The sequence below is a fragment of the Eulemur rufifrons genome, chromosome 8 (assembly GCF_041146395.1).
Source record: "Eulemur rufifrons isolate Redbay chromosome 8, OSU_ERuf_1, whole genome shotgun sequence".
Classification (NCBI taxonomy): domain Eukaryota; kingdom Metazoa; phylum Chordata; class Mammalia; order Primates; family Lemuridae; genus Eulemur; species Eulemur rufifrons.
In genome coordinates this window covers 106,763,007-106,780,838 of record NC_090990.1, presented here as the reverse complement: position 1 = coordinate 106,780,838, position 17,832 = coordinate 106,763,007, and the positions used below count along the sequence as shown (strand labels likewise).

Here is a 17,832-nt window from a genome sequence, read left to right as displayed (position 1 = left end):
TTTAGGAGAAAATTCAGAAGAATTCTTTCTTCCCAGGGATTATGAACTTGGGCAGCAGAACAGATAGGTAGCTCCCCCTCAGCAAACAAGAGTGAGGTCATTGTTTTCTCTAACCAAGCCAGACTCCTCAGAGAGGTTAATGCAATTACCACTTGCCAATTTTTGTCTGTTTGTAACTGGTTCTCAAATTTGGCTATATACTGAAATCACCTGAGAAAATCTAAAAAATATATACTGATATTTGGACCCCAAGAGATTTTGCCTTAACTGGTATAGGATACATCTTGAGCTATGGAGCAATGGATATATTAAAATTATTCCAGGTGATCCTAATAGGCAACAAAGTTTGAGAAGTATTATCATGGGTCTCTCCTTTTCCCATCTACAAAATACTCAATGTTCATTAGAATCACTGGGACTTAAGGAGGGATATTAAGAACTTAAGCACCTAAATTTTAGTAGGGATTTAATGAAGATATAATTTCCTACCTATTTCACATATCCTTTAACCCCACCCCAACACAGGGCAAAGAGGAAAATCAGTGGTTGTAGACAGCCAGCTTACTTTTTAATCAAGGTCATGGGAGGTTCCAAGTCTATCGTAACAGTGATTAGTATTCTCATGTTCCAGTCTCCCCTGACCACACAATACAAAGCACATGTCCTAAACCATGCAAAGACACCATATAGACTCTCACACAAGGAGATTTTAGCCCCACAGAGACCTGAGAAGCCACCATGCACCACTGTCCACATGGAAAATTCATTCAAAGCAAACAATGAGTGCTGGTAAGCAATGGTCCCTTGGAAAGGATCATGCCTTCAGCTATGAAAAGAAAGAGCTACAATCTTCCTCACCAAGGCTGGGACCACCCAAACTCTGGTCAATGGCCTCAGACTCAATGTGACTCCAATTCAACCCACAACAACATGCTCTCCTTCCATCCTTTCCTTTGGACAAAGAGAAGTTGGCACATGTGGAAAGACCAAGGGAAAGAAGTGGAAGCTAAAGTATACTCTTGCCTTTTGGCAATTGTTACCCACCAATTGTGGGTGCCAGAATTACTAAAGTAACAAGTTTTAGGTCAGAAACACCAGCACCTTCGACTAGTCTCTGAAGAGAGAAAAAAGATTGTTGCAAGGGGTTTCCAGAGTTTGTTCAGCTAAGTTCAGTGCCACACTCTAAACAGGGTGGTAACAAAACCATCCTAAGTGAAAAAGGTATAATGGAAACACGGCACCTGGAACAGAAGACAACATTCAAGCCCACCTCTCCCACTTACTAGTGACCTTGAACAAGTACTTTCATTCCCTGCACTGGCCTTACCTATCGCACAGGAGTTTTGTGAGGCTCACGTTGCTAGGTAAGCCCTCAATTGCTGTACCTGTGTAAAGCTGGTAAGCAGAAGAGTTAGCCTGTTAAACTTCTCTGCCTACAGAATGTACAAACTCTCCTGAAAATGGTCTTGTTCTAGCTGGTTCTGGAAGTCAAGCTGGGGGCAGACTAAACAAAGTATCCATTTCCAGGGTTGACAAAAGAAATAGGTTGGTCCAAATGACATTTGGGGCTTCAGGGACAGGAATACATCTGAAACCAAGATGGCCTTTTAGAAAGAAGACAAAGGAAAAAAATAAATAAAAATTCTTAAAAGATAGGGATACAAGTTCCTGGCCATGGTCTTGGGTCACTGGACACCCTTGGCACGGTGACCCTTGTCATCAATCTCTGGCTCACCCAAGCTTCTTGATAGGCACAGAAAATGGTTTTAACTTAATTTTAAAATGCTTTCTAATTGTTGTTATTGCTTAAGGTACTACCAGAGAGCAAATTCACCATGTGAGGGTTTTTTCATTATTTTTTCTAAGCCATAAGGAATCACACACATAAAATTTTATGATGAGGCATCTGGCCCATAAATATATCAAACCCTTTTCTAAAAGATGACTGTACACACTCCCTACATTATGTAACTACTTAAGATCAATGATCTTTGCGAGTCACAGGACAGAATTCACAATCAGACACCACAGCCTATTCTTGTGTTCCTAGCTGCCCACGTGTTACCTGTCCCGGGACAGGGATGGACCTTGTGCAATAGGAAAGGGGTTTGGTCACTTCCTCTTCCAAATCCTTCTACCACCATCCTTTTTGCCCCAACCTGATGATGTCAGTCAGGGACAGGAGGATATAATAGTCACGCAAAGGAGCCCACTGAACGTGGCCATCCTTTTCATGGCCACTTCATTTGGCATAGGCAAAACATACCGTCCCTGTCCCACCCCCTACCAGTATGCATTTCACCAGTCTGCCAGGGCTTCAGCATACTTGGCAGTGTCCAACACTGCTTGCAGTGTGCAAGCACCAGGTCTAGAGCCTCATGAACATATATACCTGTCAACTGATGAGACACACACACCAGAAAGATAACAGTAAATACATTTCCAAAAAAAGCAAGCAGAGCTTTCCCTCGGTCTCCCATTTGTAACATGTAGTGCCATGTTGTTGTTTTAAACCCTGCGGTCAAGCCCACGCCATGCAGAGCAACACGGTGTGCCAGCACACAAATGCAGCAGGAAGTGCTCACTTTCTCCCAACTGCTTCTGCAGCATCTGCAGCTCCTGTTGAGCCTCAGCCAAGGAGACCACCGGTGTCTCACCGCAGCCAAGAAGGGGAGGGCCAGGGGGGCTGAAAGGCAGGAAGCTGGACGGAGCTGAGGGCAATGGTGCCTGGGGAAAGCTAGCCAGCTTGGGTATGGAGTGAAAATGAAAGCCTAGAAACAGAAAGTTAAGGAGAAGGAGACACATCATTGAGAGAAACGGAGAGAAAAGAATAGGTAAAAGATTGAGAAGGCAAAACCATTCCCTGACCAGACGTCACCCCCAGGAGTGGCCATCACTTAACGAAGTGCAAGCTGAGACAGCCAAGGGTGATCATTGCTACCAGAGAGGCTGGCCTGGCTGACCCCTCCCACTCCTCCGCTGCCAGAGCTATCCTGCATACATATTCTGTGTTCACCTTGAAAGCAATTGGCTACAGAAGATCATGTGGCATTACTGAGCCCCACCCAGCAATGCTGGGTATGGACAGGTCCGGGTGGCTGTGTCTGAATGCTCTCAAGGGCCCATGGGGTGCCACTCCCAGTGTACCATCTTTGGCCCTGGAACAAAACTCTCTGTATACCTAGAACTCCTCAGGGCTCATCCTGAGGAGGGCAGGAGTGGACAAGGGCTGTGGAGAACTGCATTGGTGCATGCAGTTCACAACTCTGATGGAAACAAACTTCAGAATCCCGAATCAATGTGTTCATTCACCAAATCAGAAATAGAAGCCTTGGTGGACTGGCTTAGACACAGTGCCTTGCAAACCTGCCTGGGCATTCGAATCACTTAGGGAAAAACTTTTGTTACGTGTAGATTCTTTAGGCCTTAATGCAGACCTACAGAATTATAAACTCTTGAGAGCAGGGCTTGGAAATTTACATTTTAAAAAATCTTCCCAGGTGATCTTTAGGTAGCCCATCTACAGACAGATGCTTAGAAACCCCGGGAAGTTCCAATGTTTGAATTTGTTTCTTCTTTCCTTAAAACAGCTATTGGGCAGGTAGCCAATGGAGGGAGCAGAAATCAAGACTGACTTGTGAGGCCGGGCGCGGTGGCTCACGCCTGTAATCCTAGCACTCTGGGAGGCCGAGGTGGGCAGATCGTTTGAGCTCAGGAGTTCGAGACCAGCCTGAGCAAGAGCGAGACCCCATCTCTACTAAAAATAGAAAGAAATTATATGGACAGCTAAAAATATATACAGAAAAAATTAGCCGGGCATGGTGGTGCATGCCTGTAGTCCCAGCTACTCGGGAGGCTGAGGCAGGAGGATCCCTTGAGCTCAGGAGTTTGAGGTTGCTGTGAGCTAGGCTGACGCCACGGCACTCACTCTAACCTGGGCAACAGAGTGAGACTCTGTCTCAAAAAAAAAAAAAAAGAAGACTGACTTGTGGAGACTGTCTGATGTAGAAGACAATAATTACATTCCAAAACACATCCCTGCCCTGTGATGCTAACACAACATCAGATCAATACTGCAAAGACACTCAAATTGCCAAGTGACATAGCCCACACTTCCTTTGTGGAGGCATTCTGATTTTAAACCCTCGATCTTCTGCCCTGTTTAAACCCAAAACATTAAGCAAATGTCTACAGCTCTGGGTGAACAGCTTTTCCACACGATCTCCTGGTCCACCGGCTGCCTGCTCTGGCTCAGAAACTTTGAGCTCAGGCTCAGGAAGAGTCAGAACACTTCCTCTTCCTTAAGATTTTGGCTAAATTGCCCCCAGGCAGATAAGAGTAGCAGAAGAAAGCACTATGCCTTCTGGGAGCACCTCTACCCCAGTCAAACCTCACCACAAGCCACACTGAAGGCAGCCAGCCAGTTATGCTGGGAGGTAGGAGGTGGAGACAAGGCTTGTCCTTTCCCTGCCATCCCTGGCATAGAGCTGTGAGCGAACAGTGCACCCCTGACAACTAAGCTGGGGCCTGTAAATGAATGTACCCCTTTAACTGCCCCCACGATATGCACTATGTACACATAAAAGACTGCCAATCCATTCATAAATCCATGAATGGTCATGTACTATGAGCAGAATCTTGTCTGAGGATGTTGCAGCGTCCTCAGCTATGAAGTAAGTAGCACCACCTTCCGCAGGGGACCACTGTGCAGATTAAATGGGTGACATGTAGGGGATCAGTAGATGTGAATTTCTTTTTGTCCTTTGGCTGTTGTAACCCTGGGAGAAACATTTTGCCTCTTTTCCCCCATGGTGAAATGAGAGAAAAAAATGAAAATGTTTATTTAAAAATGATTAGCCCACTATTGGTTAAAACTGGTATGCAGATCAAAGACTGTTATAGATTATTGATTTTCTAAAATATTTAAAGCAAAAAAATTAGACATAATTGGCAAATGAGGATGGTCACTTGATACTGCCCAGGATTTGATGCACATAGGCCCCTAACAGTCCAAAACTTTGTCCCTAAAGAAAAGTCAAACAGACAGCTGAGGGAGAGGGGATGAAGCCACCACCCATGGGCTGTCGCATACCTGGATGGGCCTGGCTGGCCTCCTTGGGGGGGTTCTGGGGGGTTGGCAGGCTGATGGGGTTGCTGCTGGATTCGGCCTTAACCCCCTGAGGTGCACTGGTGGCTGATGGTTTAGAAGACAATACAGCAGAATGACTCGAATGATGGATGGAATCTATAAAACCCACGAATGAAAGAAAATGTTTGGTATTCTACAGAGAACTGGAATCCTGGCCTTATATTAAACCAGGGGTACCAGGGCTAGAGTCTTGCTCTCAGGCAAAGCACCAAGCACAAGCACTGTTATCAGTGTTTGTTTTCTTGCTTGCAAATGGTTCCTTCAGTGAAGCAAATCACCTTAAGGGTGACAGAGGGGCTCAGAGCTCTGAAACCATGAAAATGGCACCTCCAAAATACCAGGCAAGCCTAGCAGCATCTGTGAGCATCCACAAATACTTAGAGAACACTGCTCAGAAACTTCAAATAGTAAGATCGTTGCAGGAGAGATAAGATCTTAAAGAAGGAGTCTTCCATCTTAAAGAAGGAGGTCTATCAGACAGAGTCACTGGGGAAGAAAAGTCTGCCATGATCTTCTCACTCTCCCCACTGCGGCTTGCCTTGCATCCAACAGCACATACATGCCGATGGAGGCCAGGATGATAGAGGTAACTTGTAGGGTCAGGAGCAGAGCAAAGATCCTGACCCACTGGAGCTTGTGCTTGGCACTTGGTCTCAGAGCCATGTTCAGCCTGATACACACCAAGGTGGAGCTATAAGGCCTGGTTCCCGAGATCTCCTTTCAGCCTACATAAAGATGGTACCACTCAGAAAGTGGAGGCTACCTGAGTGGCCAGGTGAAGCTTTCTTCTCTTCATAGTGTGTGTACTCGCTGGCTATGTCCATGTCAGAGCAGGCTTCCAGCTCGTCAGAGAGGAAGGAGGTGCTGCTGGGGGAGCGGTGGGAGTCAGACAAGGCACGGCTGCTTGGGGGCGTGAGGGACTGGGCATCCAGCTTGGCCTGCAGGACTTCAATCACTTTCTCCTTCTCCTGCAGCTCCCTGCTGAGCCTGGTGGAGAAAGTGGGGACAACAGGTGAAACCAAGGTCACCCAGATCATCTAGCCCTGACTATGGCTCATGAGAAAAGCTACATAAGACAGGGGGACCATTCCTGCAAAGAATAATCAAAATAATTTGTTTCTAATTAGGGGTACAGGTAGAGAGAGAATAACAGCTTCCCAGTGCTCTGGCCACATAATATGCTGAGGACTAGAGGAGACACAGCTGGCCCTCATTTTAAAGCCCTGCTGTTTAAAGTGTGTTCCTTAGAACAACTGCAGTCTAAGAAGCTCGTTACTATATCCAGCAAGACAAGTACAAAAACTGAAAGTAAGCATTGAGAAACATAGAACAAATCATGTCCCAACATCCAAGAGCATAAGTGGAATCATGTAGTTAATTGAAGTACAGGCCATGTATGTCTCTGTGATGGATTAGAAATAAAAACAAAAACAAAACACCTTGTCCTTTACCACAGATATTTTGAGATTCTATTCTGAATTACCTGAGGGCCAGTGGCTCAAGTCCAGCTTGATCTTTCTCACTTTTATGATCCTCTGCAAATCAAATTCAGAAAGAAACAGTAAGAAACGAAACAGGTCCCACTTCACACATTACAAACGCAGGAGCCTAGCGGGACACAGAGAGTGATTACTCTGTGCATGCATCCAGGATGATCATTCTGGGACGCCCCGGGTTATATCTTTAGAGAAGTGACCTGGTAGGCTCACCTGAGCTCACCATCATGACTGCTTCCACCCTAACGCAGGGCAAAAAGTTTAAAATGTCTTTTGTTCCAGTGATCATGAGGCTCTGGCTCAGCTGCCCTCTGGAACGCTCCAGCCTCCGTGTCCTGCCGTAGACTGGCTCTTGGATGCACGGCTGTGTTCTGTCACAGCTTTTGTGTAGGACCTGCACTTATCTCTGAGGTGATGACAAGTAGCCCTGTCCCACCTCTGCACCTGCCACCGGGAGATGGGCTGGATGGCCCCAAAGCCTGATCCTGCTGTACTCCCTCAGGTGCTCTCCAGAAATCCCCTCTAGGTAAAGGGCTTCAGTGATAACCAACATAACCCTTGAACTACTAAAGCCAGTGTCTAGACCATGTCCAAAAGTGCGTGATCCATATTTGAAGTAAATGCATGTACGATACCACGTTATAAGTGAAGGAACAGACACGGAAAGGGTAAGTCATTTGCCCAAAGCAAGTTGGTGGCAGCATTAAGGCTAGAGCTTGGCTCTTGTAGTTTTTAGTTCAGGGCTCTTTGCACTATAACAAGGCCCTTCAGTCTCATTTCCCTTTCTCCCCTTTAGCACCAGATAGATGCTGCCTCCTGCCCCAAAGCTTCCCTTGCCATGGATGATGACGTTTCTATGGTTGTAACACAACATCTCCCACCCTGCGTGCTCCTCTTGGTGCTCCCCACCAGCCAGTCTTCACCCTGCAATGACTCCCAGGAGATGAAGGGGAAACAGGACCTGAGTTAAAAAGCTACAGTGGAGATGTGGTGGCCACCGGGGCCCGGAACTGTGGGTGTGCCCGAGAGTATTCCAGAGCCCTGTGGCCAACTTACTGGTGCTGAGTTTGCTGGTAAGCCTCTCCGTTAGCTGGCTTCCCTGGGCGAGTTGCTCCCGGAAGCTCTGCCCCAGGTAGTAATCGATGTCATTGCTCCTCAGGAGATCCTCAAAAGATTTTACTGTATCTTTTGCATGCTGGGTGAGAAGATAACAGATACCTCTCCCTTCTCGTATTTTTTGCCGTAGGTAGGATAGTTCTCGGGCCTGATCCTGAATCAGGGAATCGTATTTCCTAATGCAGGAAAGAAGAGGAAAGAGTAAGTATGGAAAAGAGTGAATGATAAGTTATGGGGGCTTCTGCAGAAATTTCTGTCAGAACGTGTCTAAGGATCTCCCCCAAGCTGAATCCTGGCATACAAGCCATGGGAGGTATTTAACAGTAAATTCTGCCCCGAGAAACTGCTGCATCAAAAAATTTAGTATGCCACTATTCATCAACTGTTTTATACCCGTGAGTCACATGTCCAGAAATAACCATCAGGTCTGTGAAGGTAAAGACAGTGCCGTATGCTACATCCCTTACAGCACTGGTATCATGTGCACTCACAGTAACAACTCAGTAAACACTAGAATCACTTAAAACTAAGTCTAGATAGGACCTTGCATGTCTATTTCAAACACCATCTGATGTCTGAATTTCTTCCATGCTGTGATACTGTGGCAGACTGTATTTTTGCAAAGACGGCCATTACACAATCTTGCACACCTTCTGATGGCAGCCACGGACAAACCCTAAAGTGAGAGCCACCCGGCTGAGCCCAGTCAACACACAGAAGCATGAGAGACAATAAATTACTATTTGAAGCCTCTAAGTTTTGGGCTGGGTTGTTAAGTAGCAATAGATAACCAGGACAGATAACAAGATGGATTTGTTATCTTTGTGTATCAATTGTTATTGATACACAAAGTATCAATAACAATTATAATTATGGTAAATAGCATTGAGAGCTTAATATAAATTAGGCACTATTTTAAGCACTTGTATTAATTCACTCAAACCTAATAACTACTCTTTGAGATGGGTTCTCTTATTATCCTCATTTAACAGGTAAGGACAAAGGCTCAGAAAGGTTAAGTAGGTTGCATAGCTAGTAAGCGCCAGAGCTAAGATTTAAACCCAGGCAGTCTAGGCTGGGTGCCGTGGCTCACACCTAGCACTCTGGGAGGCCAAGGCAGGAGGATCACTTGAGGTCAGGAGTTCGAGACCCGCCTGAGCAAGAGCAAGACCCCGTCTCTACCAAAAATAGAAAAAAGTAGCCAGATGTGGTGGCACACGCCTATAGTCCCAGCTACTCGGGAGGCTGAGGCAGGAGGATCACTTGAGCCCAGGAGTTTGAGGTTGTAGTGAGCTATGATGATGCCACTGCACTCTAACCTGGGCAACAGAGTGAGACCCTGTCTCAAAAAATAAATAAAAAAATAAAAAATAAACCCAGGCAGTCTGATTCCAGGCCACTACTCTACTACACCACATATATTGTCACTTTATAATTCATTCCTAAGAGGAAATCCTAGAGACCTAGCATCTACCAGACACTGGGCCACTATCCAATGCCCTGCTGGCTCCTACCTTGTTCCTTCCTCAAGCCTAAATTTACCATTTGAATTAAATGCCCTTCTTATTATCCTATATTCTTTTCTCCAACTGCCTGAGCTACTATACTCTAAGCACTAACTTAGACATCGTCAATCAGAGAAGGGCCCAAACAGTACCCTCCTTACCCAGGCCATGAGGCTGATCTCAGCTCCTCGGCCAGCTTCCCTTCTAGGCCGGTTTTTGGGAGCTGGGCCTCCAGCTGGGATACTCTCTGGATGAGACTCTCCAGATCCTTTTTGGCCTGAAGCCCTGGGGGGTAGAAAGCCCCAGTGCCATCAGACAGGCACTCCTCATCTTCGTCAGTGACACTATGAGGTGAAGACCCCTCGAGGGTGCCAACAGCCCTCAGCTTCCGGGGTCTTTCCAGACTGGATGAATAATCGCTTGTCACTGAGAGGGACCGGATGCGGCTCTTGAGGTTCTGAATGACCTTGTTGGCATTCTGCAGCTGGGACTTCAGATCTTTGATGTCCTTTTGTAGGACAGAGATGTCTTCCGACTTTCCGTATGCCTGGAACTCTTCCTGCTTCCCTCGCTGGCTCTCCAGGGGCTTCCTCCCAGGGGGGCTGGCCAGTGCCAAGCCCTGGCTCCCCTGCTCAGAGCACAGCCCCTCCATCAGGACCATTTCCTTGAGGCTGTCGTGCTCCTCACACTCTGAAAAAAGACAAAGATGTCTTCCTGAATAAAAAAAAGCTGGACATGCTGCTTTGGCAACTCCCTTCAAGAGGAAGTAGGTTTGGTCACGAGGATAATCATTACTAGGGCAAAAGTTGAAGCAGTACTTTATTCGGCTCTGACACTGTGCTAGGCATTCAAATACAGTATTTCTTATCCTCCCAACATCTCTGCAAATTAGGTAAATCTACTTTCTATTTTATTGACTAGGGGCATAAAAACTCAAAGAGAAGTAAACTAGCTTGTTCTTGATCACTCAAACTAACACGAGGCAGAGTCAGAATTCAAATCTTCCAATGTCCTGTGTTCATTCTACACACATCGATACCTCTGAAGTAAGACATTAACATGAGCCTTATGTACTTAGGATGGCCACAAAAATGTAGGACAGACTATTCCTGCATGATGAAAGTTTAATGCTCTCCAAATATTACTATGATTTAAAAGTTTATTGGGTGACAACCCTGTGTGAAAAATAGGAATAGGAAAATAAGACTTCAAAGACATGCCTCAGTATATTAACAGTGGTGTATTAGGGCAGTGTAATCAGAATGAGAACGGATACATAGCATTTTACCACCTCCCAGGAATTTTCCTGAAGTGTTTTAGAAGAACCTGCTCATTTAATTGACATTAGTCCATTATGGGATAGGTAGTTCCTTTATTACCGTTTTAACATGAAGAAACAGGCATGGAAAAGTTCACAAACTGAGATTTGAACCAACCAGTCTGGCCCCAGGATCTTTGCTCTTAACTGCTGTACTACACTGCCACAAGGGTGAGAGAGATTGCCAGTGCTTCTCTCCTCTTCTGGGTTTTAATTTGGTGGGTAGTGCTATGGCGACGGTCCTTTTAATAATGCAAACAAAATTGTTTTTAACTTATGGCTTGCATGTTCCCCAAAGCTCCTTTGGTCTCTTCCTTAATAAGTAGGCCTTAGTGTTTCTTTCTATAATAATCAATTAGATAGAACTTTATTATTAGTAATAGCAGTAGGCCAAAAATTAATTATAGAAATTCAAATTCACACTCAGTCTCATTTTGGGCAAGAGTTCTCCTCCAAACTTCCTATCTTTCTCTGGTCCTGTGTCCCCTTCCCCTACACCCTCTCCCCACAATTGTCTGGTGTAGGATTGGCCAGCAGCATCCAAACGTGACAGCTGACTCCAGGGAGGGAAGGTGAGCCCCATAGCCTATTCTCTTACCGGGACTGGTGGTCTCCTCCCGCTCAGCCTCATTCTCACTTCGGCCACAAGTCTCATAGCCCAGGTCCTGGAGGTCCACCTGGACCTGCTTGCTGTCCTGCTTCACCAAGGATTCACCTGCTCAGGAAGAGACAGCGGGTGTTACAGAATGACTGAATTCTCACATACACCCTCAACCTCAGTGACACATACCCTGGCCTTAAGAAGCAGGGAGGTTAGGCCTAGAGCAGGAGAAATGCTTCTTTGGACTTGGAGGAGAAGAGACCACATGCTCCAGGCAGCAGGACTTCCCTCCACCAGAAGGAAGCTGTGAAGGTCACCCTCAGATAACCCAGGCTCAGTTGGGACCAGACATCTATAAGTTGGGAATTGCATACTATCATCTCTGGAAGCCCCAGTGAAACCAGAAAGTGCTTTAGCCATAGGGGCTCAGTAAATATTTGAATGGAGCTGAACTAATTTAGAGTCCCAACACATCTAGATCTGCACTGTTCAATAAGGAAATTACTAGCCACATGTGGCTACTTTACATTAAATTAATTAAAATAAAATAAAATAAAATTTCTAACTTGCACTAGCCATACTTCATGTGCTCCATAATCACGTTATGTAGATATAAAACATTTCCATCACTGCAGGAAGTTCTGTTGGACAGTGCTGATTCTAGACCAACAATATGTTTTTGAAGAATCTGCTATGGTGCAAAGAGAAGCAGAAGAAAGACAATTAGCACACGTTGAGAGAGGTAAGGCAGTTTATTGGCTATTCCAGAAATCAGCCACTTCCTCCCTTTACTCTCACTGCAAACTTGAAACCTTGCTTTACTCCTTTATTCTCCTTTGCCATCTGCAAATTGAAGTGAAATGTCCACTTCCACAATGCTAGGACTATGGTCAGGACTAAATTTGTTTTGAGGTTGAGGAAGAAAAGTAAAGTCTACAAAACATGTAGCTTCTTGGGAGGAAGAAAGACACTTTGGTGATGGTGAACTTATAAGACTTACTATCGGAGAATAAGCCTGTGATTAAAAAAAAAAAAGACTTACTAAATATGGCTCTGTATTTCTCCAGCTGGCTAGCCTGGGCAAAGACGGTGGCTTCTGACAGCAGCAGCTTCTCCTGGAGATCTTGATAGCGTTGTCTGCATTGTGCCAGCTGCGAGCGCAGATGCTTGGTGGACCCCCGGAGGCTAAATTCTAACTGAGGTCCAGGGTCGCAGGCGTGCGACTGGTTATCCAGCTGCAGAACAGCCGATACCGGGGTCAGGACAGTCTTAGTTCATCCCCCACGCAGTGACAGAACCTCCCCTCTGAACCCAGTGGACTTTATTCATGGGTCTGTCTCGGCACTACTTATGCCATTTGGCAGTTACTTGCTTCCCAGATGGAGCTCCTGGAGAGCTGAGATGATGTTTTATTCATCTCGGCATCTACAGCACACAGCTCAGCACCAGTCAAGCCTGCAGAGGAGCTCTCCGTAAGTGTTTGCTCAGTGTTTGAAAAGAGAAGGATGGAAACCTCCATCTCTCCCTCATTCCTGTCCCTGTGGTTGTCTCGGAATCCTTGCATTTTCCACCTCACTGAATCCTCAGCAAACTTCCTCCCCTTGGGAGGATTCCAGTAACCCCTTCTGAGGCCCAGGAATAGACACCTGTGATGAGCTGTGACAAAATGGCAGTGATAAGGGAGAGATGTCATTACACACCACTTGTCTGGGTTGCCTCCAAACCTGACGCATCCCTGTGTTACAGTGGTTACCACATCCTGTTGAAATTATCTGTTTTTGTACCATCTTTTCCCACCATATTGAGTATCTCAAGGACAAAGATCAGGTGCTAATGCCTGCTGCCAATGCCTTGTGTGTTATCTGGAAAATTAAGTATTCAGGAAATATTTATGAGATAATATTTGCAAAAGCCTTTCTAAAGGTTGAATGTATATGGAATATTATTATTACCGCTGCTTGTGCTGCAAGGTACCCTTCCCTTGGTATCTCCTGGCCCACAAGGCAGAGCTGTTTTAGGTGAAAACTGGCATCTCCAGCCCTTCTCCAAGTGTTTTTCATTTCACTGAAGCCCACACTTACCTGGACGGCATCCACTGCAAGGGGGGGCCCCAGGTCAAGGCTCTGGGGTCTGGGGCAAGGCCTTGTGGTAACACCCTCCTCCTCTTGCCGTTGGTGCTTCCCAGGAGGACAAACCAGTTCTGTGTTCATTCTGTCGATCTCCCTGGCCAGATGCACAAGGAGCTCCGGAGCAGGTTTACCATTCCCTTCCTTGCTGCTCAGCACCAGCTGTTCTTTGAGGAGGCTGATGATGTTGTGGGCATTCTTCAGTTTTCCCTGGAGCTTTCTGAACTCAGCCTGAAGGCTATTCTCATTCAGACCTCCCTTGGCTACCACAGTCTCCACCATCACCTCACCCTTCTCCTTGTCTTCCTCAATCTCCCATCCATCAGACATTGCTTCTCCCATCTGCTCTTTCAGCTCTGCATTCTCAAGGCAAAGGCTCAGCATGGTATTCCTGCAGGGAACACACAGAATTAGGGTCTGGTCTTGACCACAGTTCCTGTAGCCCTTTTTACCCACATCTCAGTCCATGATAGTCTCAGAGACACACCAGAGTATAAAGAAACCTCAGAGACCTCCAACAGCTCCCGTATTTTATAGATAAGAAAGCCAAGGCCCAGGAAGAGTGAGAGATGTGCCCATCCTTCCGCTTAGCTACTTGCAGGCAACGCTATCACCGAAAATCTCGGACTCAAGACACTCAGTCTAGTTTTCTCTGCTTGTGCCACACAGCCTCATATGTTCTAATTTTCAGTGGCCTCTGGAATAAACAAGGATACTTAATGCCATTAAGAAAAAATACGAAGGGCCTTGCCTGTAACAAATCTATCATTATGGATTCTACAGTTCTATTATTCATCATCAGTCAATTTTAAACCACCGAATGATAAATTGGGATGTAGGAACACAGAAGAAATAAATACTACTACTATTAGAACTACTATCAAAATGTACTTATACAATAATTTGCTTTATGTCTGGTTCATGAGATAAGAGATGCCCTTCATGAGAGCAGGAACCGTGTGTGTCTGTCCTGCTCACCCTGTACCCCTAGTGCCTACACAAGTGACTGCCACATAAAACATTCACATTTGTTGAAGAAATAAAATTGACTAAAACAACTGATTTTCACCAAGACATCCCAGATCCACCCTTTTCCCCAACAAACCCTTTACTAGGGTTGAGTGGATGCAATAAAAACCATGGCTTTAACAAGGCAATTCACTTAACTTCTTTGAGCCTCAGTCTCCTTTTATATAAAATAAGGATTACAACACTTCCCTAGTGGAGTCAGTGGATGCGTAAATGAAAGTATGAAAGTATGGTATGGTTAGCTCAGGGTCTGCAACAGAGAAATCATTCATTCCCTGCTATACTAGCTGCAGACCTGAGGAATACCAACATCAGAATCCCATAAGGTTCTTGTTTAAAAAACTGCAGCACTAAGGCCTATGGATCTACATGTTACTTGAGTTTCACAGGCGATTCTTAAGTATGCTAGACTGAGAACCACTGAACTAGAAGACTCAAAGGAAATTGGCAATTCACAGCCTGAAGGGTCAGCGGTTGCCTATACACCTAAGTTGGATTTCTCAGAATCCTGAAGTCTTGGAACCTAGAGCGGAGCTTGTCTGGTGTGATTCAGGAAATAAAATAGGACACAAGACTCAGATAGACTATCTAGAAGACAGTTTCTCCATGGAGAAAAAGGAGGCAAGTATTTTAACAAAACTGAGATGTAGGAGGGAAAGGGACACATGTGTATGGAAAAGAATATTTAATATTATGTTCTAACTTTATATTCTGCAGAAAATCCTGATGTTTCCAAATACAAATGAACAAAAGAAAAGCTCAAAAAAAATCTTCTTGAAAGGAGGCGCTGTGTATAAGATAGATTCTATCTTCTACAGCATCAGTGATTCTTAAGGTTGAGTGGAGGGTTCAACAAATCAGAATTTCAAGTTAGTAACTCTGAGGAGAAAAGAAAATAATCCATGAGGGTGTCTATGCATGGTTTGATTGTAGGTTCAATTGCAGAATCAAAAGAGATGTATTGTTCTTACCCATGCCAGCTCCACTCAGTTTACACACACTAAAGTTTAAGTAAAACATATGCTTTAAGTTAGAACTGAGGGAAAGAATTATTATGATAATTCAAAGTCAAAGAACTGGCACTGAGAATGATCACAAGAATTTTTGTTTAACTTGCTTGACAAAGTATATAGTATAGAAAGTGTGGATTTTAAAAATCAGGAGCCAGGGGTCTAGCCACAGACTACTATGCTGTCTTGAGCAAGTCACTTGGAAATTCCTAGGCCTGAGTTTCCTTAACTATGAGACAAGGACATTAGGCTAAATTCCAAGTGCTAACATTATTCAGGGAAGTTTAAGTGGCCTGTAATATGCAGGGAAACATATGTTAGGAGTTGTACATCTGCACAGCTGTACTCTAAATGACAGGCAATGATAATTATGGTCCTTGGGGTGAGAGAATAAATGGATTAGCCTCACTGTATCAGCATTTTCTCCAAGCATCTTTTGACAAAAAACCATCAGAGACAGAGTGGCCAATCTAGCCAACAAATCAGCTATTTCCCATTTCTGTAAAGTTAATAAAGCAGCAGAGATTGTTAAAATTGCTACTCCACAATTCAAGGACTCGGGCTTCTGAGAGAGAGCTGAGTGGAGATGGGAGGCCTCTGTATAAATCCCCTCACAGATTGTTCTGGTTCTGCACACAGCTCTTGGGTAGCAGGGATTCCTTACATGTTCCAGTCAAGTCAAAAGAGCAGTATCAGTCATACATCTAGGAGGCTTAGGTTTCTATCATGACTGTCGTGTATGATGGGCATATGAGCAATAATAATGGGCATTATTATATTGAATTAAGACCAGGTTTATTTGAATAACAAAAGTGATTACCATTAGCCAATATTATTGACTTTTCTCTAAAGGATTTGTAGAAATACTAGCACATGGAGCCTGGGATGGGACCCAGTAGCCCGTGGCAGCGGGAGTGCCTTGGTGTCAGCAAGACAAACCTCTTGGCTGTGGCACCTCACGATCAGCTCCCCTTCTCCAGGGGGAATGTCCTACCTGATGTGGGACACAGAGGAGAATCCTGCTTCCTCGATTTGAGCCTTTAGCTCCTTCAGTTCCGCCTCGGCTTTTTGCTTCTCCTCTAAGTGCTGGTGGAGCTCAGCCCTCAGGTGGAGCATTTCCTCCTGAAGACACCTGTTACTGTCCCCTCCTATCGAGGAAGGAGGGGGAAGAGATATGTTCTGGGTCTCTGCAGTTGCCAGGCTTTTCTCCAGAGCCACCTTGATGAGCTGAAATAAAACCGTGGTTCAAAGGAGTTAGGTCATTAAAGAGGATTCAGGAGGAACATGAGATTGCAAAGGCAGCCTTTAATGGGAACAAAAAAAGGCAAACCTAAAATGAACTCCCCACTAAGCACTTCCTCAGCCATAGGACCCTGGGGACTGGTTTGGGTGGGGAGGACACACCAAATAAGCAGGGGAATTGCTGCCATGGAGAAGAAGAAGAGAACCCAGAGATGGGTGAGGAAAAAAAAAAATGGAAAAAAAAAAAAAAAAAGAAACCACAAGCACATTATACATTAAAACCAAATGCAAACAAATAAGGTTCAAACAGGACTGGGGGGAATGGATGTTGTGATTCTTCTCTTCCTGAGGGGACAGAGTTCCCTGAGAGTTCTCTCAAAAGTCAGGAAGCTTCATCAGCTCCATAATGCTTGAGTCCTTGACTGCAAAGATGATGGCTCCAGACACCAGGGCTCAACACCTACGTTCCTGCCTGTAACTCAGACTCCATAGAGGACGACTGAGAGGGAGGACTCAGGAAATAGTCAGCAGTCTGAGTCACAGAATTAGAATAGAGCAATGGGTAAGACACAGCAAGCTCAATATCACTGGCAGCAGGAGAATCACTCCCTATGACTGCTGAGAGGTTAAGGTGAAGCACCCTCCCCGGCAGCCAATCTCACTCTTTGGTTATTGCCCTTGCACCCGTGCTGTCAGCGGAACTTTCTACAAATCCAAGCATGTGAGAAGAAAACAAGGCAGAAACAGTTTCCCAGCGTCTTTCTCTTTCTTGAGGATACTCTTGAAGTTGCAATATTTCAATTAGAGAAGATCTTATAGTTTTCCTCAAATGAGAATTTGTCAACACTTTCTTTCTGTTCATTTTGGGCTCATCGTCAGTTTTTCCCACCCTTCTCTAAGTGTAGAAATTGAACTCTGAGTATAACAATCTACTTAGTGTGTGACTAATTATTTTAGTACAAGGATTTCCTATTTGTCCAATAGTAATCTTAATACAGCCCAATGTCATGTTGGCTTCTTTTTCTTCTCAGTGGCAGCATTTGAAGGTTTTACTTAACTTCAGGTCAATTTTGACCTTCCAATTTCCGCCCCTCCCCCACAGCTATTTTTAGGTCTTTTTTTTTTTTTTTTTTTTAGATCTCTGTAAATATTGTGATTTGTACTTGTCACTTATAAATTCATTCTGGCTATACAGAATTATTTCCCAATTTTCAAAGTCATCAAAATATTTGATACACAT

The 17,832-nt window shown here is 44.9% G+C and overlaps 1 protein-coding gene across 31 annotated transcripts in view; it reads right to left on the bottom strand.

The window, feature by feature from the left end:
- The window catches only part of LOC138390872 (myomegalin), a 201,279-nt gene that overhangs the window by 18,546 nt on the left and 164,901 nt on the right, over positions 1-17,832 (bottom strand). For 8 of the 31 annotated variants that reach the window (XM_069480750.1, XM_069480755.1, XM_069480757.1 and 5 more), the window contains 10 exons: positions 16,345-16,577; positions 13,267-13,702; positions 12,228-12,420; positions 11,183-11,302; positions 9,428-9,956; positions 7,702-7,937; positions 6,633-6,684; positions 5,913-6,136; positions 5,093-5,245; positions 2,586-2,771 (listed from right to left, as the gene is read on the bottom strand). In XM_069480750.1, the coding sequence (XP_069336851.1) occupies positions 2,586-2,771; positions 5,093-5,245; positions 5,913-6,136; positions 6,633-6,684; positions 7,702-7,937; positions 9,428-9,956; positions 11,183-11,302; positions 12,228-12,420; positions 13,267-13,702; positions 16,345-16,577 (2,362 nt within the window). The remainder of the gene's footprint in view (positions 1-2,585; positions 2,772-5,092; positions 5,246-5,912; positions 6,137-6,632; positions 6,685-7,701; positions 7,938-9,427; positions 9,957-11,182; positions 11,303-12,227; positions 12,421-13,266; positions 13,703-16,344; positions 16,578-17,832) is intronic. The other 23 variants (XM_069480751.1, XM_069480752.1, XM_069480749.1 and 20 more) reach the window with 11 other exon arrangements.